The sequence below is a fragment of the Urocitellus parryii genome, chromosome 4 (assembly GCF_045843805.1).
Source record: "Urocitellus parryii isolate mUroPar1 chromosome 4, mUroPar1.hap1, whole genome shotgun sequence".
Classification (NCBI taxonomy): Eukaryota; Metazoa; Chordata; class Mammalia; order Rodentia; family Sciuridae; genus Urocitellus; species Urocitellus parryii.
The window spans coordinates 198,831,926-198,850,341 of NC_135534.1; the positions used below are offsets into that span (position 1 = coordinate 198,831,926).

The 18,416-nt window shown below is 45.4% G+C and overlaps 1 protein-coding gene across 3 annotated transcripts in view; it reads right to left on the bottom strand.

Annotated features, from left to right (window-relative positions):
* Positions 1-18,416, bottom strand: part of Ttll11 (tubulin tyrosine ligase like 11) — a 238,071-nt gene that overhangs the window by 131,298 nt on the left and 88,357 nt on the right. For all 3 annotated transcript variants that reach the window (XM_026410378.2, XM_026410377.2, XM_077797090.1), the window contains exons 5-6: positions 8,541-8,636; positions 7,648-7,763 (exon numbers count right to left, since the gene is read on the bottom strand). In XM_026410378.2, the coding sequence (XP_026266163.2) occupies positions 7,648-7,763; positions 8,541-8,636 (212 nt within the window). The remainder of the gene's footprint in view (positions 1-7,647; positions 7,764-8,540; positions 8,637-18,416) is intronic.

Genomic DNA, 18,416 nt, shown 5'->3' on the forward strand with positions numbered 1-18,416 from the left:
CCAGTGGAGAAGAATAAAAGCAGTCTACAAAATTTATACAGATGGATGGCCTCCACTATAAAATATCGATGAATATTACACAAATTTTTATTAACTGAAAAATTAGCAAAGGTTAACTTTGAGTGGCTGAATTGGAGGGAGACTTTATCCTCTACACGTACTTTTATGAGAAAAAAAATTAGTTAAGAAATGGGCAGCAGAGAAGCAGCACCTTTCACACTAACATGCCTTTCGGGAAGCAGGACTGGGATCTGGTCTGCCAAGGAACCTCCTATGGGCCTGCCATGCTTGGATTCCAAAAAAAGGTCTGATATCAACGATTCATACGGTTCCACCTAATCCTTGGCCTGGCCTGCCTTCTTCGCAAACTTCAACCTCACCCCCAGCGGGGGACACACAACTGCACACGAACAGTGTTCTATCTGGTGCTGTTCCCTCTTGTCCCATGCGTGGGTTCTGCTTGAAGATTCAAGGAAGCTCTGGTGGCAGAGAGAGTGCTAAGTACTTTCAGGTCCATCCTCACAGGGTAAGAGCTGCACGGATGCTTTGAATCTCAGCCTGTCTCATAAGTGGGGTCATCTTGGGCCTGTCCCTCAACCGCTCCAAGCCTAAGAGTTCTCATGTGAAAAACAGAAGTCTTCATGGCCCCTGCTGCATACAGCTGTCATGGGACAAAATAGAAACAAATGCAAATATTTGTCACCATGCTGACCACAGTAAGCACCCCAGAAACACTTCCTTATGAAACAGGCCAAGCAAGAACTATTATTCATATATATATATATATATATATATATATATATATATATATATATTTCTGCTTTGGCCAAGTAGAACTGGGTACTAAAACTCGGACTCCTGAGCCCAGACCACACCGTGTCCTTCCAACAAGCTAAAAGTTCCTGATTTTAGAAACACACAAATGTTCAAAGCTCATAAGGAGCAACTCAGGAAGACATTTCCAGACACATTAGCTATCCCACCCCTGTGTGGAATGACTCTGGGAGGGCCCATGCAGAAGTCAGCACTGCCATGTCCCCAGTAATGGTGACTGACTGGCCATATGCTTGTCTGGCTTCCCATCTGCTGCTCACACAGGCAAGAGGGAGCACGTGCCTACCTGCCGGGAGAGGGGCTGGGTTTCTGCCTAATGGCCCTCTGAAATGACACTCTCACATCAGCTCAGGAAATTCCACCTTCCCTATAAGTCTTGGAAATGGTTCCCTCTCAGCAGACTTCATGCAAAAGAGGCTTTTAGCGGTTACTTCTGGCTTAGTGTTTCAACATTTCCAAACGGAAGAGACTCATCTTGTTTTCTTTCTTGCACGTAGAACAATACACCTGTCATTAGTCATCTTCTCGCCAACCTTCCTGGAAAACACAGGCACATTTTTCTAGTTTGCTGACGGCCACCTGGACCCGAGGTCCTTGAGGCAGGGAGCTAGTGTATCCCTAAGCCACAAAGTCCTAACCTCAGGCAAGTTGTGTGGAGCCTCGGTGACGATGGGACAGTTTGATCTTAAATAAACAAACTTCTGGACCCTCCTCCAGGCAGAGTGCACATATACACAGAGTGGTGTGCTGTTTCTGGGCTCAGATCTTCTTACGGTCTTCCTGCATTCCCAGGGACAAAACAAGCCGTGACTTCTTTCTTGCCACTCAAGGCTCTCAGATGTCCCCTCTGGTCTCCAGGTTTCCATCAAGCCCCCCACCCCCGCCAGCATCTGCCTCATGCACCTTGAATTCTTCAAATCCCCCCACAGAACCCGGTGCCTGTGCCTCCTTCAACAGAGTGCCCTTCCTCTCCTTTTTGTGTTTTGAATCCTGCTCACCCTGTAAACCTCAGATCAAGGGTCATTTCTTCTGTTTTTAAAAGTTCTTCCCATCAGGAAATAATCTTCCCTTGGCAATTTGTCTTTGCATTAACTGTTCTTAGCACCTTTCACCTTATAAATATTCATGTGTGGGTCTTGCCTCCCTTTCTGGCCTGTGGGTTCATTCACTTCTATAGTCCTCCCCTTGGCACACAGTAAGTGCTCAATAAACACTCAAAATAAATGAACTCCTGTTTCTCTGATCCACACATGGCGCAAATGAGATGCAAATGAATATGCAAGGAGTCACCTCTCTATGACCCAGACTTATAATTTATATGAAATCTTCAAAGGTGCTTGGGGTCGGTGTGTGCTGATCTATAGGGTCTGGCCACAGAGGAATCCTTGGCATTAAATGAACCCCAGAATTTCAAGGGTCAGCTGTGCACACATGGGTGGGCCATCTGACAGGACAGTTAGATGATTCTTCTGGAAGAAAGATAATGTCCTTTATTTATGATGGCATGCTTAGTGGAGATATTTGGGAACGCAGTTTCCCTATCATTGGGGGAATTTCAATAAGAAGTACCACTGACTTAAGGGGCAGGCGCCGGGGTCTGGAAATTTTCTGATTAATATACTTTCTCTATTCTTCTATATTATTGGACGAAGTCATATTCCTTCATCATATAAGGCCAAGCCATGGACCTCAACTGCTTGAACATTCCTTGCTCTGCATTCTCTTAGAATGTTCCACCCTTCTCCTCCTTGTTATATAGAATCTACCTATTGGGGGGATTCATCTACTGGTTCTAAACATGGCTCAGAATCAAGGTAAGAAGGGAAGCCGGAGCTCCCAGGAAAACCTTCAGTAGACAAACATCTCTGACTGGGACCAATGGCGCGCAGGCAGACTGACTTCTTCCTCTACCACAAACCTGGTTGTTATGGTGACAGGAGGTACGTAAAACAGGAAGGGGATTGTGAAATGTAACCATAGGAAAGGGGGCTTCTGGGCCTTATATAAGTCATTTTCTAAATAGATACCTTTGAATAAGAGGCCAGCGGTCGACAACCCAGCTCCCAGGCACCGCGAAGCAGCATGAAGCCTACAAACCCCCTCGGATTTCGCCAACCCTGTCTCTGCCTTCATTTATGTTACTTTGGGGCTTTATGATCCTAAGAAGGGGCTCCAGTTACCAGAGATACCTGTGTTCAGGAAAAGGAGCACAGTACCAGAAAAATGACTCCCCAGGGGTAAACTGACCTTCCAAAATTTAATCAATTGATGGAATAATTACCTTGTCTTAAAAAAAACAGTTGGGGAATGCAATTTATTCACCTCCGCTTCTGCTGGTTTTTAAAGAAAAGTCAGACTCAGGCTATCCAAATATCTGTTGATTTTCCATATTTTCCCCCTTATCCTCAAAGCAAAGCTTTGAACGTGCAGGAGGAACTGAGGCCAGGGCAGCCCGTGGCAGGCGGAGTGGACACTGGGGAGAAGCGTGGAGCCCAGACCCAGCTCCTACTCTGCCAGTGAGACGCTTTGCGACTTGAGGCAAGTTAGTGACCTTCCTTACACATGGTTCAGGGGGGCCGGAGCCACTGTGTTCACATCTCAAATAGGTTGCCCCGGGAGCTGTGAGTTACCTGTCTCCATCAGCGTGATCTTAAAGAAAAGCTGGATAGACCACTTGGGAACTCCAAGAGCCAGCACTTGTCTAAGGCTCTCAGATGTCATGAGTCCCTGAGGTGTGTCATTTATGCCACGGCCATGACAGTCCATATTCCCATTTTACAGACAAGATCTGAGAATGAAGCAACTTGGCCACATCCACAGCACAGTGGGCAGAGATGAGAGCCTTCACCTCAGCATGGCTGATCCTCCCTTAGGACCGCTTCCAAGAGATTTTTCAAACCAGGGAGCTAACTGGCATGATGGTATCTAAGATCTGCACTTCTTTCAGGAAAATGGAGGAATTAATCAGAGGCTCTAATACCTTCTTATAGCAGGGAAGACCCTGTCCCTTAAGTGAAATCTTAAGTAGAGAACTAAAATATAATCACTGCAGCACCCTTTGGCGGAAAAGGGACATTCCACCCAAATGTCCAACACTGACAAATGAATGCTGAGATTTAGTCTGTCTGCCTAGTAGATATGGTCTGTCTACCATGAGGAGGACTGAAGTCCTGGCACCTGCTGCACCACAGGTGACCCTTGAGAGTATTGTGCTGAATGACGGAAGCCAATCACCAACAGCTGCACAGTACACGATTCTATTTACATGAAATATCCAGAACAGGGAATCCATAGCAGATAGGTAGTTGCCAGGACTCAGGAGCTAGGGTGAGGTGGGGGAATGGGGTGCTTAATAGGATGAGTTTTCTTTCAGAGTGTCAAACATTTTGGAGCCACGTGGAGAGATGGCTACAGAACATAATGAATGTACTAAATGTCACTGGGTTGTATTTTTTTTTTTGTGTGTAGGGCACTGAGGATTGAACCCAGGGCCTCACACATGCTAGGAAAGTGCTCTGTCACTGAGCTACACTCTTAGCCCCCAAATGGTACACTTTAAAATGGTCAATTTTACAATGGATGAATTTGGCCTCCATATAGATGATGTTTCCAGAATCCTGCCCCATCAGCCCCCTTCCCACGTTCCTACAGTGCCCGCACAGAACCCTCGTATGGAAATCAAGAGAGTCACTAGATAATTGCTAAATGTTACCATAGTCAAAACAGCTTCACATGGCAGCTGTCTTTGTCCTTCAGTAACCCAAACTGATTTCTCCTAACCCACCAAATAAATATGGCCCAGCGACGTCTTGTTCCCTGGGGAACAGAACCTCCCATTGGTAACCAGCTCCAATGTCAGTCCTGGACCCCAGTGATCTTACAGCTCCAGTTTTAGGATATGTCAGTGGTTCTAAATTTAAAATTCTACATTAAGAAAATCAGGAAAGAGAATAAGTATTATTTTTGCTGTTTGTTTCATGTCTAGCAGATAATTGTAACACTGATTAGTAAAATGAGCACACTATAAAGTGCTTACTATATATTAAAACTTTTCCTCATTGTTTCGTTTAATGTCATTATCCCATAACTGAGGCTCAAAACAACTATGCAATATCCCCAAGGTCTCACCACCAGTTGATGACAGAGTCAGGATTCAGATCTCAGTCTATCTGGCCCAAGAGGAAGTGCTTTTGACCATGCCACGGTGGGTATTTGCAGCGTCAATTCCCCTCCCCTTAGAATGCCTGGGGACTACTTTTATTCCCACCAAGAAAAGGACCCAGGCTATAAGACCTGGGGGTGTGCAGAGATGTTACAAATGGATACATGTCTGGTGCCCCCTGGAATGTGTCTCTGAATCTTTCCAGAGTGGGCTGGGAGTTGGGGGGTTCAGGGCATCTATATGTTCTCTCAATTTGCATGGGGCAAGGGAAAACCCACGTTGACAGTCTGGATGACAAACGGTCCCCAAGGAGGAACTAATGAGGGACATTTGTGATCCCTTTTGCTACAGAGCTGGAGGCAAACCTAGGATTGCATTTGTTTTAAGGTTTAGGTCAGATCCCGTGCAAACACTAGAAACTGCTACTAAAGGTAACTTTCATCCTGGAAGTCTATGTGACATCATTTAATGCAGGTGGTGTGACACGGTCTCAGAACAGGACTTAGGATTCAGCATTACAACACTGCATTTTCTGTGGGCATAAACCTGGTGCTTTTTCAATTTATTCCTAAAACATTTCTAGACAAAGGAGTTGAGAATAATTTCAGCCTTTTACTCTGCATGGTAAAGTTCAAATGAATAATAATAATCCCTTATGCATAAATGCACTTTACAGATTACAAAGTGCTTTTATAGATAACCATTGCTGAGTAAAAAATAAAATAAAGTGAAATTAAGGAAAAATACCAGTAAATGGCATTTAGCTATTAAAATGTACCCTTACATTGTGAGTAAGAAAAGGGTGAGATGAAAGGGTTTTTTTTTATATTAGAATTGAAGTCAGGTTCTTAAAGTTCTAACTGTTCCTACTTATCAATAAAAAAGTCAATGCATTTTAAATTAAAAATGAGATGCTGCTACTTATAACTTGATAAATTGTAAAATGCCTTTTTCATCCCTCCCAATCAATGGTCCTGTGTCCCACTGCTATTACACTGCAGACCTGCTGCTCATACAGATTATACAGGTGTAGGTAAAGGAATACAACCAAAAAGAGAAAAAGAACGCTAATTTTGTTTAAATACCATTAATTGCGGAATACAGTGGAAACCTCCCATCTCTTCATGTTGATGGCAGCTGTTAAGAAGGCTCAGGGCACATCTGGATTTTGAACTTCTCATTCCCACCCAAAGACTCAGAATGAGAATGTGTCAAGGTCATCCTAAAAATAAACCACACCACCGGTGCTATACTGGCATAGAAAGCCACCCAAATCTCTCCAAGATCAATACTTTTTTGAGAGATGAGCTTTATGACTATCTAACCAAATTGCAACCGACCATTGCTTCCCCCACGGGATGGCATGTACATATAGGTGGCACATTGTTCCACTGCCCTCAGCTCTGAGTAGCTCAGAGGATTATGCAGCCCTGACACACCACTGCTTTGAAGCCACACCTGGCAGGACTGGCCCACACTAACCACACGTGGAACCTTTTCAGCGAGGGTCACCCGTGCTTCACTCAGTGAAGAACTCACTTGGGAAGATCTTAGCTGAACAGGCACCAAGAACAGGGCGAACCCTGCAGAGCGCATGTCCTGTAGGCGCAGTGCTGCTCACCCGCGGCTGCGCAGTAGGATCATCTAGGGAACAGAAAAATATCTGTGACCCGCCCCCAGCCCAGGCCAGCTTCTGTAAATGCCCACACTGGCATTTTGAAAGCTCCCCAGATGGTTCCAATGTGCATCCGAGAGAAGCACCGCTGTAGGGTGGCCCTGACGATATTTGGGCTTGAGCCCAGTTGGAGTTTCCTCAGTAGAGGAACCTGCAAAAGAGCCCTTGCCTGGGGAAGCCGGGATCCCCGGGTCCTGAAGCACAGCTGAGAACGGCTTACGTGTCTGGGAGCATTTGGGTTGATCTGATATATCAGGGGTATGGGATGTGCTCTGTGAAATGCCTGGCTTTGTTCTTTCTGCCCAAAACATGAATAATAATATTTACTTAACTACCTTGTGACAACCTGGAATTTGGCAAAAACAGAATGAACAAAACACCCAAGTGAAATGTCATTCATTTCCAAGGCAGGTGGGGGGCGGGGAGACATGGAACATAACCCATCCAGTGTCCCCACATAACGTCCCACTGGGTGGATGAGGATGGAGGCTTGTAACCAGTAAGTACCACACAAGCGTCAGAAGTTCATCACGTCATTTTTGGCAAATTTTGAAACTAAAGCAGCTTACAGGCAAGAACGTCAATACTGTGAAGAAAATCAAAAGGAACTAACTAACTACATCCAGTTATTTGCGGCCTCTTCTGCATTTTTATTCCACCTTTTCTGTGCTTGAGGATTTCAAAGAAAAGCACCCCAGGAACAGTGGTGTGCACGCCCCTATCACGGAGGGAAAGTGAGAGCTTTGCGGATTTAGATAAGAGTTAGAAATTCATTCTGAACCCCAATTGTCAGATTAGTCCTGACTTTGAGTCACTGGTTGCTTGAAGGATTATGTTTATAAAATGAAAAGGTGATTTATTCCATTGTTTATTATGCAAATCTCATGTGTTAACAGGTTCCTTTAACTCACCTGCTTAGGACACAAAACAGTTAGGAAGCAGAGTTGACAGAAACGAATGACCAGAAAATACTTACCGGTTCTCTTTCTTCTTCTTAAGTGGGTCCATGAGGCGCAGCGTGTCTCTGATCACAGCCACTTTCACCTCCTCATCCACAAGGCTGGGGACATTTTCGAACACCCCTGGAGAAAGCTTGAATGGGTAAGGATTCTGCATTACAGTGGGACCGTGATTCAATGCCAAGCGGCTATCAGTATGCCATCCTCCAGCTAGCCCGTGGGGTTGTACTGTTTTGCTTGTGCTAATCTATAGAGGAGAATTTTTAAAGTGCTCCCTTTATACTACCTTAGGAATGTCAATGCCGTTTTGTAAATTAACATAACACACCAAGAGAAGAAAGAGCACTGTGCTTTTCGGATGTTCAAAATGATACATACTCACTGTGGAAAAGCTGGAAATAGAGAAAGGGGTTAAGAAAATTAAAGGAATCCAGATAATTCCCCCAAGATCCAATACTAATATTGGGAGTATTTCCTTCCGGTTTTTTTAATGCATTTTTTTTGGGGGGGGGGGGCGGAGAAAAATATAACGACTGTTAAATGTACTATTTATCTTAGTGATTTGAGCATGTCGACATGGCTAAATCATATTCATAGAATTTCAATTAGTTCATCTCCTGAGGCTAACTAATTAGTTCATGTCAAAACTGATGGAAAGGCTCAGCTGCTTCTAAGTTTCCAGACCTTAAAAATGGGAAGAATGGCATGCTGGGAAATTACCATAGGTCGGAAAGGTCTTATATTAATAGACTCTGTTCAGAGCTCAACAGAACGAAAATGATTTCACTCGAACAGAACTTTGCTGTGAAAATTCGAGAGAGCTGAGTCTTCTGTAGCCAAGTGGACACCTTGAGAGTTAGAACCCTTGGTTTTACCGCAATACAGTCAAGGAGATGCTCAGAGTACTTACTTCACACTCATGTTCAATCCTCATGCTGGGATTTGCATTTACTTCAAGTAGGATGGGCTTCAGATTTTTCATCAGGAGAATGTCAAAGCCTAAGATCTGGGCAGAATAAACATGATTCAGAATCATTCCCTCCAGCCCCAGTTTCTTTGCAGGAACTGAGTATGGTCTTCGAGTCATTGAGGGGAAAATAAATTCAAACGTGGTCCCCAACTTTGGCCTTGACCCTGGCTGCTCTTGTCCACGGTCCCTGCTCCTCTGGGTGTGCTTGTCAGACCAAATGGATAGCAGAAAATTTTATAGAAACCTTGGTAATGGGATGCGTTCCCATCGTGCATTTCAGCACTATCTGTGTCGTCCAGAGTGCTGTAAAGCGATGACCTCTGTCCTCTTTAACAGGGTTTTTATTATGTTAAGGATTAGTGGTAGTCCATCAATTTCTCCCTCTGCCTTTTCTTCTGCCCTCCTTGATTAAGTCGCTTCTTAGCTAGATCTCCGAAAACCTCAGGCTGCCTTTCTTAACCTAGAGTACACATCACTGTCACGCAAGGAACCCTTTCAAATCCAGCACACTCCCCACCCCCACCTGCTGAATCAGACTCGCTCAGGGGGGGTCCAATCAACCCCTCAGGTGATCCAGATGTGTCCTGATAGTTAAGGAAGGGGCTGTGGATTAGGTACCAGTGACTATGCAGTGCACCAAGGCCTCATCCGTCATCTCATTGAATCCTCATGATGACGTCTTTGAAGAAGGGACTGTACTCCCCAATTTACAGAAGCAGAAACTGAACCTCAGGAAAGACCCTGGGTACCCCCAACCCTGCCTACCTAGTAAGGGATAGCCTTGGCTTTCCAGCCTAAGCAGACTGATTACACAATATTTGCCACCCCGTACAGGATAAAAACATGCACCCCTTGCTGGAAAAGTCTTAACAATTTCATGATGAGGACAGCAGCCTAAAGTCAGGACTGAAGCCATTTCTGAATGTGGGGCACTGTGTGGTGGCTCCACAGGCCACCAGCCCTTGAAGTGGCCCCTGCACCCCAGACCCCCCACAGCCCATTTGTTGCACCCCTGTCCTTGACTTCAGCACCTGCCTGCCTTGGAGAGATCTTCCACCGGCCACTCTGGTTTCTTTTAATTCCTTAGGAGCCCTACTGTAGGTGGGGCTCAGCCACCACGTGCATCCTCATCTCTCTGCCTTAAACAGCCCTTCACCTGGATAAGTCCTCATTTTTGAGATCGCTGCTCCTAATGAGAATCTGACTCGAACGACAAGGACTTCAGATTCTCAGAAGGACTCTCATTATCTCTAGAGAAGTGATAATGTAGAAAGTTTCTAAACATGATTATACAACCCCAAAGTCCTAAAAAAAAAGGTGGAGAATAAAAGAGGAAAAAGCAAACGATACGGTTGTAGACTCCCCTCCTCTGTGGACTCCAGAAGAAAAGATGAGGGGAATCCATTTACTTGTCTATATAGAATATGCATTAGTTAAATGATAATTATTAAACTGCAGCTTCATCTATATTAATGAAATCCAAGCCTGGATGACCATTTCGGGGAATGATTCAAGATGAAATTATGTGACAATGAAGGGCAATAAGGATGAGAAGTTGGGAAAAGTCATCCCCACTCTATTTTTCTTTCCCTGGTCATGAAAAGGAAGGAATGGAAATTCAGTAGAAAATGTTCCATGTATTATAGATCCGCTTAATAATATATGACAAGTGGGTATGAGTGATGAGGCCTTTAAGGGACCCTGGTGACATCATCAGTCCAACTTCAGATCTGGTCTGAGACGGGCGGCGGGGATGAGGCCACAGAGAGCAGCAGGCTGTGGTGCCAACATTTATCATCTTCAGTCATCAGCTCTTACTTTGGGCTACATCTTAGAAGTCTGGGCCTGAGCTTTCTCAGCCTGGAGGACTCTTTGTAGCTCCATCCCCCGATGGATCCATAAATGCAAATCATAAAAATGCTGGGAGCTGGAGAAGGATGCGGTGGTACCTTGTCTGCCATATTAGCCTGTAACCACCGACATTATATTTTCCAGAACCTGAAGTTTGATGTATATATTTTAATGTGTTTTGTCTTGTGTAGGAATGCTTTGGAGTTAGAAAGACCCAGGCTCACATCATCTCTGTCTCTTACACTAATAGCTAGTCTCTCTGAACCTCAGCAATCTCATCTGGAAAACGGCTCCCAGAGTCATTGGTAACAGAGGTGAAAAGTAACATCTAGGCCTATGCTCATCATCCAGAAGGTACTCAATATATGCTAAGTCCCTTTCCAGTTTCCTACCAATTTCACCAAGAAATGGGATTATCGTCCTTTGAAATCATAAGGAGCTGTCCATATTCTGGATCTGCCTTTAACTTGTGTGACTACAGGCAAGGTAGTTGGTAGCTATAAGCCTTAGTTTCCTCATCTGTAAAACAGGAATATGAATAGCACTCACTAATCTTCATTAATTCATTTGACAAGTATTTACCAAGTGCTTTCTATGTCCCAAGAAAGCTTCCTGTGTTCCTAGCTGCTGGAAATATCACAGGGAACTAGGAGAAGTGCCTGGCCTCTTGGAGTTTACACTCTAGTAGGGAAGACAGGATCAAATAAAGATGAAGCAATGGAAAGCATTTTACACAGTGCTTGACACCTAGTATGTGTTTAATGAGGGACAGCTTTATTATATTTTTCACAAGTTCAAGGAAATATGAATTATTTTCCTTTCAAAAGATCAACGAAATATCCAGGCATGGATAGGTATGGATCACAGTAAGCTGAATCACAGAACTGGGCTTATATTTGATCTTGTCATATAATCCCAGAAAGTGTCTGCTGGGAAAAAAAATTGGGAATTCACTTGGTCCAGTTTTTTTTTTTGTTGTTTTTTTTTTCAAAATGGGATTCTCTTCTGGGAAAGCAGGGGGGATCAACGGTTACCTATTTTTCTATAAGAGGATTCCCAGGGGGATACTTTCAAATTTTATTTTTTGAGAAACCACTAATGTAGTCACCTGCAGTTTAGAAAGGGAAAGACATCTCTCTAAGTCTCTTTAACAGTGGCAGAGCAGGAATCATCAAATAGAGAAATAATTTTTTTTTTTTTTTTTACCACTGACCTACATTCTCAGCCCTTTTTATTTTATGTTTTTAGTTTGAGACAAGGTCTCACTAAATTGCTGAGGCTGGGCTAGAAATTGGGATCCTCTGGTTTCAGCCTCCCAAGTCACTGGGATTACTGGGCCCCTGAGAGACAACTTTTTAACCATGTGAAATTCTACTAACCTGAGAAATTCCTCCAGCAATTATGTGTTGAGCACCTTTTACCAGAGGGGTTTCCTAGGGGATTTAAAAATAGCTGTCCTTCTTGACTGACTTCTAGGAGCTTCAAATCAAGTTGGAAAGGGCTATGAACAGTTAATTTACGCATAGGCTCCAAGCCACAGTCCAATAAGAAAGAATTCTCTCCTGAGGCCCAGAGCTATCCAATCAGCTGGAAGTTCCCAGACTCCTCAAATTTGACATATCCAAGCTCACTACCTGCAGTCAGCAGTCTCTACCGTGGTCCCAGTGAGTCCCATATCTCCTAGTATTTGTGTCTTCGTGCAATTCCTCCACCCACTTGAGTGTGGGCTGCATCTAGCGACCTCATTCTAACAAACAGAACAGGGCAGGCAGGATGGGATGGTGCTTCTAATATTAGGTTATAAAAGAACTGTGGCTTCCATCTCGGGATGCTTTCTTTCACTCTGAGGAAAGTCACCTGCTGTGCAACAAGGTGCCCTATGAAGTGGCCCAGGTGACAAGGAACTGATTTCTCTGGCCAACCTGAGGACCTGAGGCCTGCTAACTGCCTTGTGAGTGAGCTTGGAGGAGGATCCCCAAGCAACTTTGGGATGGCAGCAGCTCTGGCCAGCCTGAGGTATTGCAGCCCCATGGGGGACTTTGAGCCAGAGGCAATTATAGGCTATATATATCTAGATCCTTGATCCACAGAAACTGTGCGATAGTAGATGTTTGCTGTTTTAAGCTGCAAATTTGTTATACAGCAATAGGTGACTAATATACTATCTTCTTTCTCCAAAATCAGCTTTGCTTCCTGTATTCCTTATCCACATCTCAAACATCTCAGTCCAACAAATCCAAACTTCTCTCTTCATCCCTTACAACCAGCTGGTCCCCAACTCCTGTACACTCTTCCTCCTAAGAGCTTTCTAGACATGGCCATCGCCACTGCTCAGACTCTGTCGGGTCTATGCCACCTCTCACCTTTTCCCTGCTCTTGGACTCCCCACTTGAAATCATCTGGCACAAGGTGATGCCAGAGTAATTTTTCTAGAACACAAATAGAATGTTAATAATCCTCTGCCTAAAATCTCTGCCCACAGAATGAAGCTCAAGTTGCACGGCACGTCCTACAGTGTCCTCCAGGACCTGGAATCTGTCACTCTCCAGCTTTATCTCCTCCCCTCACTGCTGCACACCTTGGGCTCTGACCGTGCTTACTGCTAGTGGTTCCAGGATGCTTTACCTACCACTCTCTGCCTCTCCACTCCTCTGCCTGGATGGGGTTATGTCTTTATCAAGTATTTACTGAACACCATTAAATACCAAGCACTGTTCTAGGCACTGGGTTAAAGCCGTGTACAAGGTAAAGCTGCTGCTGTCTTGGGGCTTATATTTTAGAGGGTAGAGAGTCCACAGGCAACTAACAGAGCCAGGTAAGAATGCACAGTGACACAGTGGATAGAGGGGAGGGTTAGGGTTCTAGGTAGGACACCAGGCAAGGTCTTTCTAAGGAGGTGGCCTTTATCATTCCATTGTCCTCTGGCTTGCACAGTTTCTGGTAAGAACATTATGGTTATTCTTTGTTCCTCTGAGCATAGTGCATCTTTTCCTCCTGGCTGCTTGGAAGATTGTCCTATCACTGATTTTCCACAATTTTATTATAAGGCTTGGTGTGTGTGTGTGTGTGTGTGTGTGTGTGTGTGTGTGTGTGTGCATGCACGCGTGTCTGTCTGTCTGTCCTGCTTGGGGCTTTTCTAGCTTTTTGGATTGTGAGTTCATAGTTTGTATCAAATTTGAGAAATTTCGGCCATTACATCTTCAAGTATTTTTCTCTACTTTCTCTCTTCTCTTCTGGGAACTCCAGTTACAGAAATATTAGACCACTTGACATTGAACCACAGTTCTTTCCTCCTGTCTTTTTCTTCTGTTTAGTTGTGGGTGGATTCAGTTGTTATGTCTTCAAGTTCAATGTTGGTTTCTTGGTTTCTTATTCAGAGTCTTGCTCGCTGCTAATCCATCCACTGAAATTTTCATTTCAGAGAGTCTATTTTCTAAGAGTTCCACTTGGTTATTTTTGATAGCTCCCATTTGTAGCCCATTAAGTCAGTATTCTTCTTAGGAATTTTGTACATATTTAAAATAACTATTTTATCATTCTTTCCTAGAGTTTCATCATTTCTAATATCTTGAATCTATTGAATGATTTCCCCCATGGTATAGGTTACTTGCTTTGTGTAATGTTTAGTGACTTTTTAATTGGATAATGGACATTGTTGTATTACAATGCTAAACATCTGAATTTTGTCTACCTTTTAAAGTGCTAGTCTTTGTTTTTCAGTTATTCGAAGATCATTCTGATGCCTTCACATCCTGTTGTTTAAGGTTGAGGCAGAGTTCCTTTGGAGTCTTGACTGAATGCTTGCAGAAACCAACAAAGCCTCTCTACTCCAGCCATTCAGAACTGGGAACCCCTCCCTCCCCTGTATGAGCTCTGGATGCTGTTCAGTTTGTTAGTTCCCTGGTCATTCTTTGTCCAGTTTTGTGGATTAACACTCCACATGCCCCTGGTCTAGGACTCCACAAAGGCTCACAGGGGAATCATAATGATTCTTGGAGCTCTCTTTCTGTTTAGCCAGAAACCCACCCCACAACTTCCATCCACTTTAGCCTTCCCAAACTTTGATCTCCATCTCCTCAATTAATCAAGGTCACTAGGCTCTATAGGTCCCCAATTCTGTCCCATGTTCCAGCCATTGCCTCCAGATGAAAAGCTTGGCTTTCGCCCTTTCTCGAGGACCACAGTACTGAGTCATCAACTATTGTCCAAAGCCTAAGACACTTATTTCATGTATGCATTCATATATATTTCTGGTGGCCTAGTTGTTTACAAAAGGAGGTAGAGTGTTCCGTCTTTGTTATTCTATCCTGACCAGAAGCAAACCTCTCAGGAGGTGACATATGAACAGGGCCTGAGTGAAGAAAGACAGTAAGCCCTTTGTGAAGAACTGGGGAAGAGCATTTGGGGCAGAAGAAACAGCAAAAACAAAGGCCACCTATGAATGACTTCAAGAAGTGAGCAAGAGGGAGGGGGAGAGCAGATGAGGTCAGACAGAAACACAAGATGGATGCAGACAGCAGCTGGTAGCTCATGGCAGGGAGCTGGGATTTTAAGTGCAATGAAAAAGCCATTGGGGGATCCAGCAAAGGGAGGAACTTGATTCAACTTACATTTTAAAAGAATCTCTTTGGCGACAGTGTGGGAAATCAGCAATAGGTAGTGGGAGTGGGAAGAAGAATGTTAATTAGGAGGCTATCCTAGTATTTCAAGTGCAAGGCAAAGGCTGAACTGGGTGGTAGCAAAGGAGCTGGTTAGAAGGGGTTCCATCTGGAATATTTTAGAGTGCATTTGCAGAGTTGCTTACGGATGGGATGGAGAAGGAGGGGAACAGGAGGATGATGACGCTAGTTTGGTCTGAAGAAATGCTGCTCATTTACTGAAATAGGAAAGAGAAGGGACGGTAGCTTTGGGAGGAAACTCAAGAGCTTGGCTGTGGACATGGTTCTGGGTGCTCACCAGCCATCAGAATGGAAAATTAAGGTGGGCCGTGGGATACACCAAGGAGAGATCAAGACTGGGAAGTATGGCTTGAGGACCAGTGTTGTATAGCTGGTTCTTACAGCCAGGTCTGCATGAGCTCATTTAGTGAGTGACAGTGGATAAGAAGACAAATTTCCAAGGACTAGGCCCCAGGGATCTCCAGCTTTGCCAAATCCAGAGGCAGAAGCTGAAAAGCAGCAGCCCATGAGGTAGGAAGGAAACCAGGAGAACATGATACTCCACCTCCTGCCCAGTAAGCTCTTCTTCATTCCCTGAGCAACATAGCACATCTCCCCCTCTGCCTCAGAAACCTCCAGAAGCCTCCCAGCACTCCGACAGCAAGCTTACAAAGAGCTGTGTCTCTCATGGGTTGGTTTTCCTCGGTTGATGGAGCACTCCTTAGGGGAAGGGGCCTCGCCTTATCCACAGCCACATGCCCCACAACCAGCCAAGGCCTTGTCTCAGCAGGTGCCCAGGGGACAAGTCAGAGTCCAGAGGAAGACAAACTGGGGATGGGCATTCCAGGCAGAAGAAACAGGATGAACAAAGGCCACCTTTGAATGACCACAAGGAGTGAGCTAGAGGGAGGGTGGTAGGAGGTGAGGTCCCTGGACATCACAGTGGTCACGGAAGCTGTTACAGAGAAGGCTGGATGCTGAGCAGCACCTTGCAAGATGTGAGCAAAACAGGAGTGAGCAGGACAAGTTGGCCCTGAGAGAAGAGCATGGAGGGCAGAACTAACACCCACGACGGCCAAGAGACTGAGGGCTCAGGGGCAGGTACAGGGAGGCTAGGATGGGGCTGGGCTTAGCGGGTAACAAATACCAAGTCAGGGGCTTGGGATCGAAACTATGCTCCTTGGAACACCAGTGCTCCAGATAGATTTAAAATGTGAATATTTCATGGTTTCCTAGAATTTCAAGGCACTTCTTCATAGACAAATTTGAGAACCATTTTTGCAATAGATAAGAAGCAACATACTAATCACAAAAACTGTCATTTATTAAGTGACCACTCTGTGCTAGTACTGTGCTAACTGTTCCGTACAGCTTTGTCTTATTTGAGCTTATTGCTCTTACTTGAGCTCTGGGAGGTGGCACAAATATGCTCTCCACTTGAAGATAAGGAAACCTGGGCTAGGAGAGGTTAACTTGACAAGCTCACCAGCTGGAGTTGCTGGAAGGGGTGGCTGGGATTCGCTCAACCCTGGGGCATCGGAGAACAGAACGTTAGCCCTTGACCAATGTACCATGTCTTGGCCTCCTCCCTGTGGGGTGTCTGGGCTGCAGGGTTAGGAGGAGGTCCCAGAGAGCAGAGAAGTCGAGGAGGAATATCTTAGGACCTAGAAAAGGTGTCTCCTCCAGCCCTCTAAGGAAAGGGTCATGGCCCAGGACAGAATTAGACAGAGGGGCAGGAAGAGGATCCAGCACAAGCCACAGAATGGGAAAGAATGCTTTTGAAAGCTGATCTGGAAACCCTCCCTCTGTGTCTATATTTCTGCCACATGAATCATCTTCACCCAGATGGACCTTGCTCTTTAAGCCAGCGCCGCACCACTGCCATCAGAAGACCAGGCGTGAGGACGTGTTGCTGGGGCTGCCTGGGCAATGACAGAGGACAGGCTGGAATGACAGGGCAGCCATGTTCCCAGGCAGCAGATTACAGGAACCCTGCCCACAGCCTGAGCAGTGCCAGCCGCTGCTCGGGGGCCATCCCAGTTTCCCAAGTAGCTATTGTGGCTATGATTGGAAAGGGGTCACGGTCACGTGGTTCAGATAAATGTAATTTTGTTGGCTAGAGAGAATGTTCTGGAATGTTGTATTCCGGGCCAGGTCCAGGCTATAAGTGAGAGGGACTGCCTGGCAAAGAAATAATTTATTGTATCTGTGCAGAACATTACAATTTGCAAAGCCCTTTGTGATCTTTACCTCTTTTGAGATGGACAACAATGTCACGAGACGGGTGAGGAAACTCAGGCACTGAGAAATCAAGTGATTTATGCAAAATCACATGGTAATGGAGGGCAGAAGCACACCATGCCACTAAGCCTTTGTGTTCTAAGTCCGTTTGGGTCTCTAAACCTCTACTAACAAGTGCTCTACCGAGTGACAAAAATGAAGCAAGCAAGAGAGGACTCCAAGGAGAAAATGATAATATTTTCTCTCAATCTCTGTACTTGAAATGCGGGGTAAAACAAATTCCAAACATCTAAAACTTTATACACGGGCAGAGTGTTTTCACCTACATTATTTTACGATACCTCTAAAAAGGCAGGCAGGGAAGTGAGTGAAGGTGATTTACAGAGAGAGAGAGGGGGCGTGGGGCGGGACACAGGGTGGTAAAGATTCAGCTGGAGAGCGCTTTGCATCTGGCCCATGCTCCTCCTTTCTCCCCAGGCCTGGAAGCATTTAGTGTGGGTAAGTGGTGGAAAATGGTCACAAGGCTGTGGTTCCGTTTACTAGACATGATCTGTCCAAACCAGCGGCTCCCTCTGTCTGCCCTGCATTCCCCCACGGTGTGGGCCCCTGGTTCCACCCCGATGGCTGCCCACTGTGGCCTGTCCACAGCAAGACAAGCATCAAAACGGCCATCCTGGCCTTCCCCCCGCCACTCTGACCATGCCAGGGTTCTGTGGCTTGGCTGTGCTTGCCGGAGCCCACATGATACTCCTGGAATAGCTGCCACCGTCAAACAGATGCGACCACACATTCCCCCAGGGTGACCCCTGGACGCATCCACATTGCAAAGCTCTCCGATGCCCTCACTTTTTGGTGGCATGGGTCAGGACTTGTTTCTCGGGCCCTGCCCCTAAGTGCTGCTGGCTTAACCTTCCTCATGTCTTAAACCACCCACCTGAGGGCCGATTCTGGCATCCTGCCTGCGACCCAAAGGCTTGGGGTCCAAGATCTCTGGATGATGATTATCCTCGCCTGGTACTGGTCACTTCCTGAATTCCTCTCAAAGGCCTCTGCCAGCCTGCCTGGG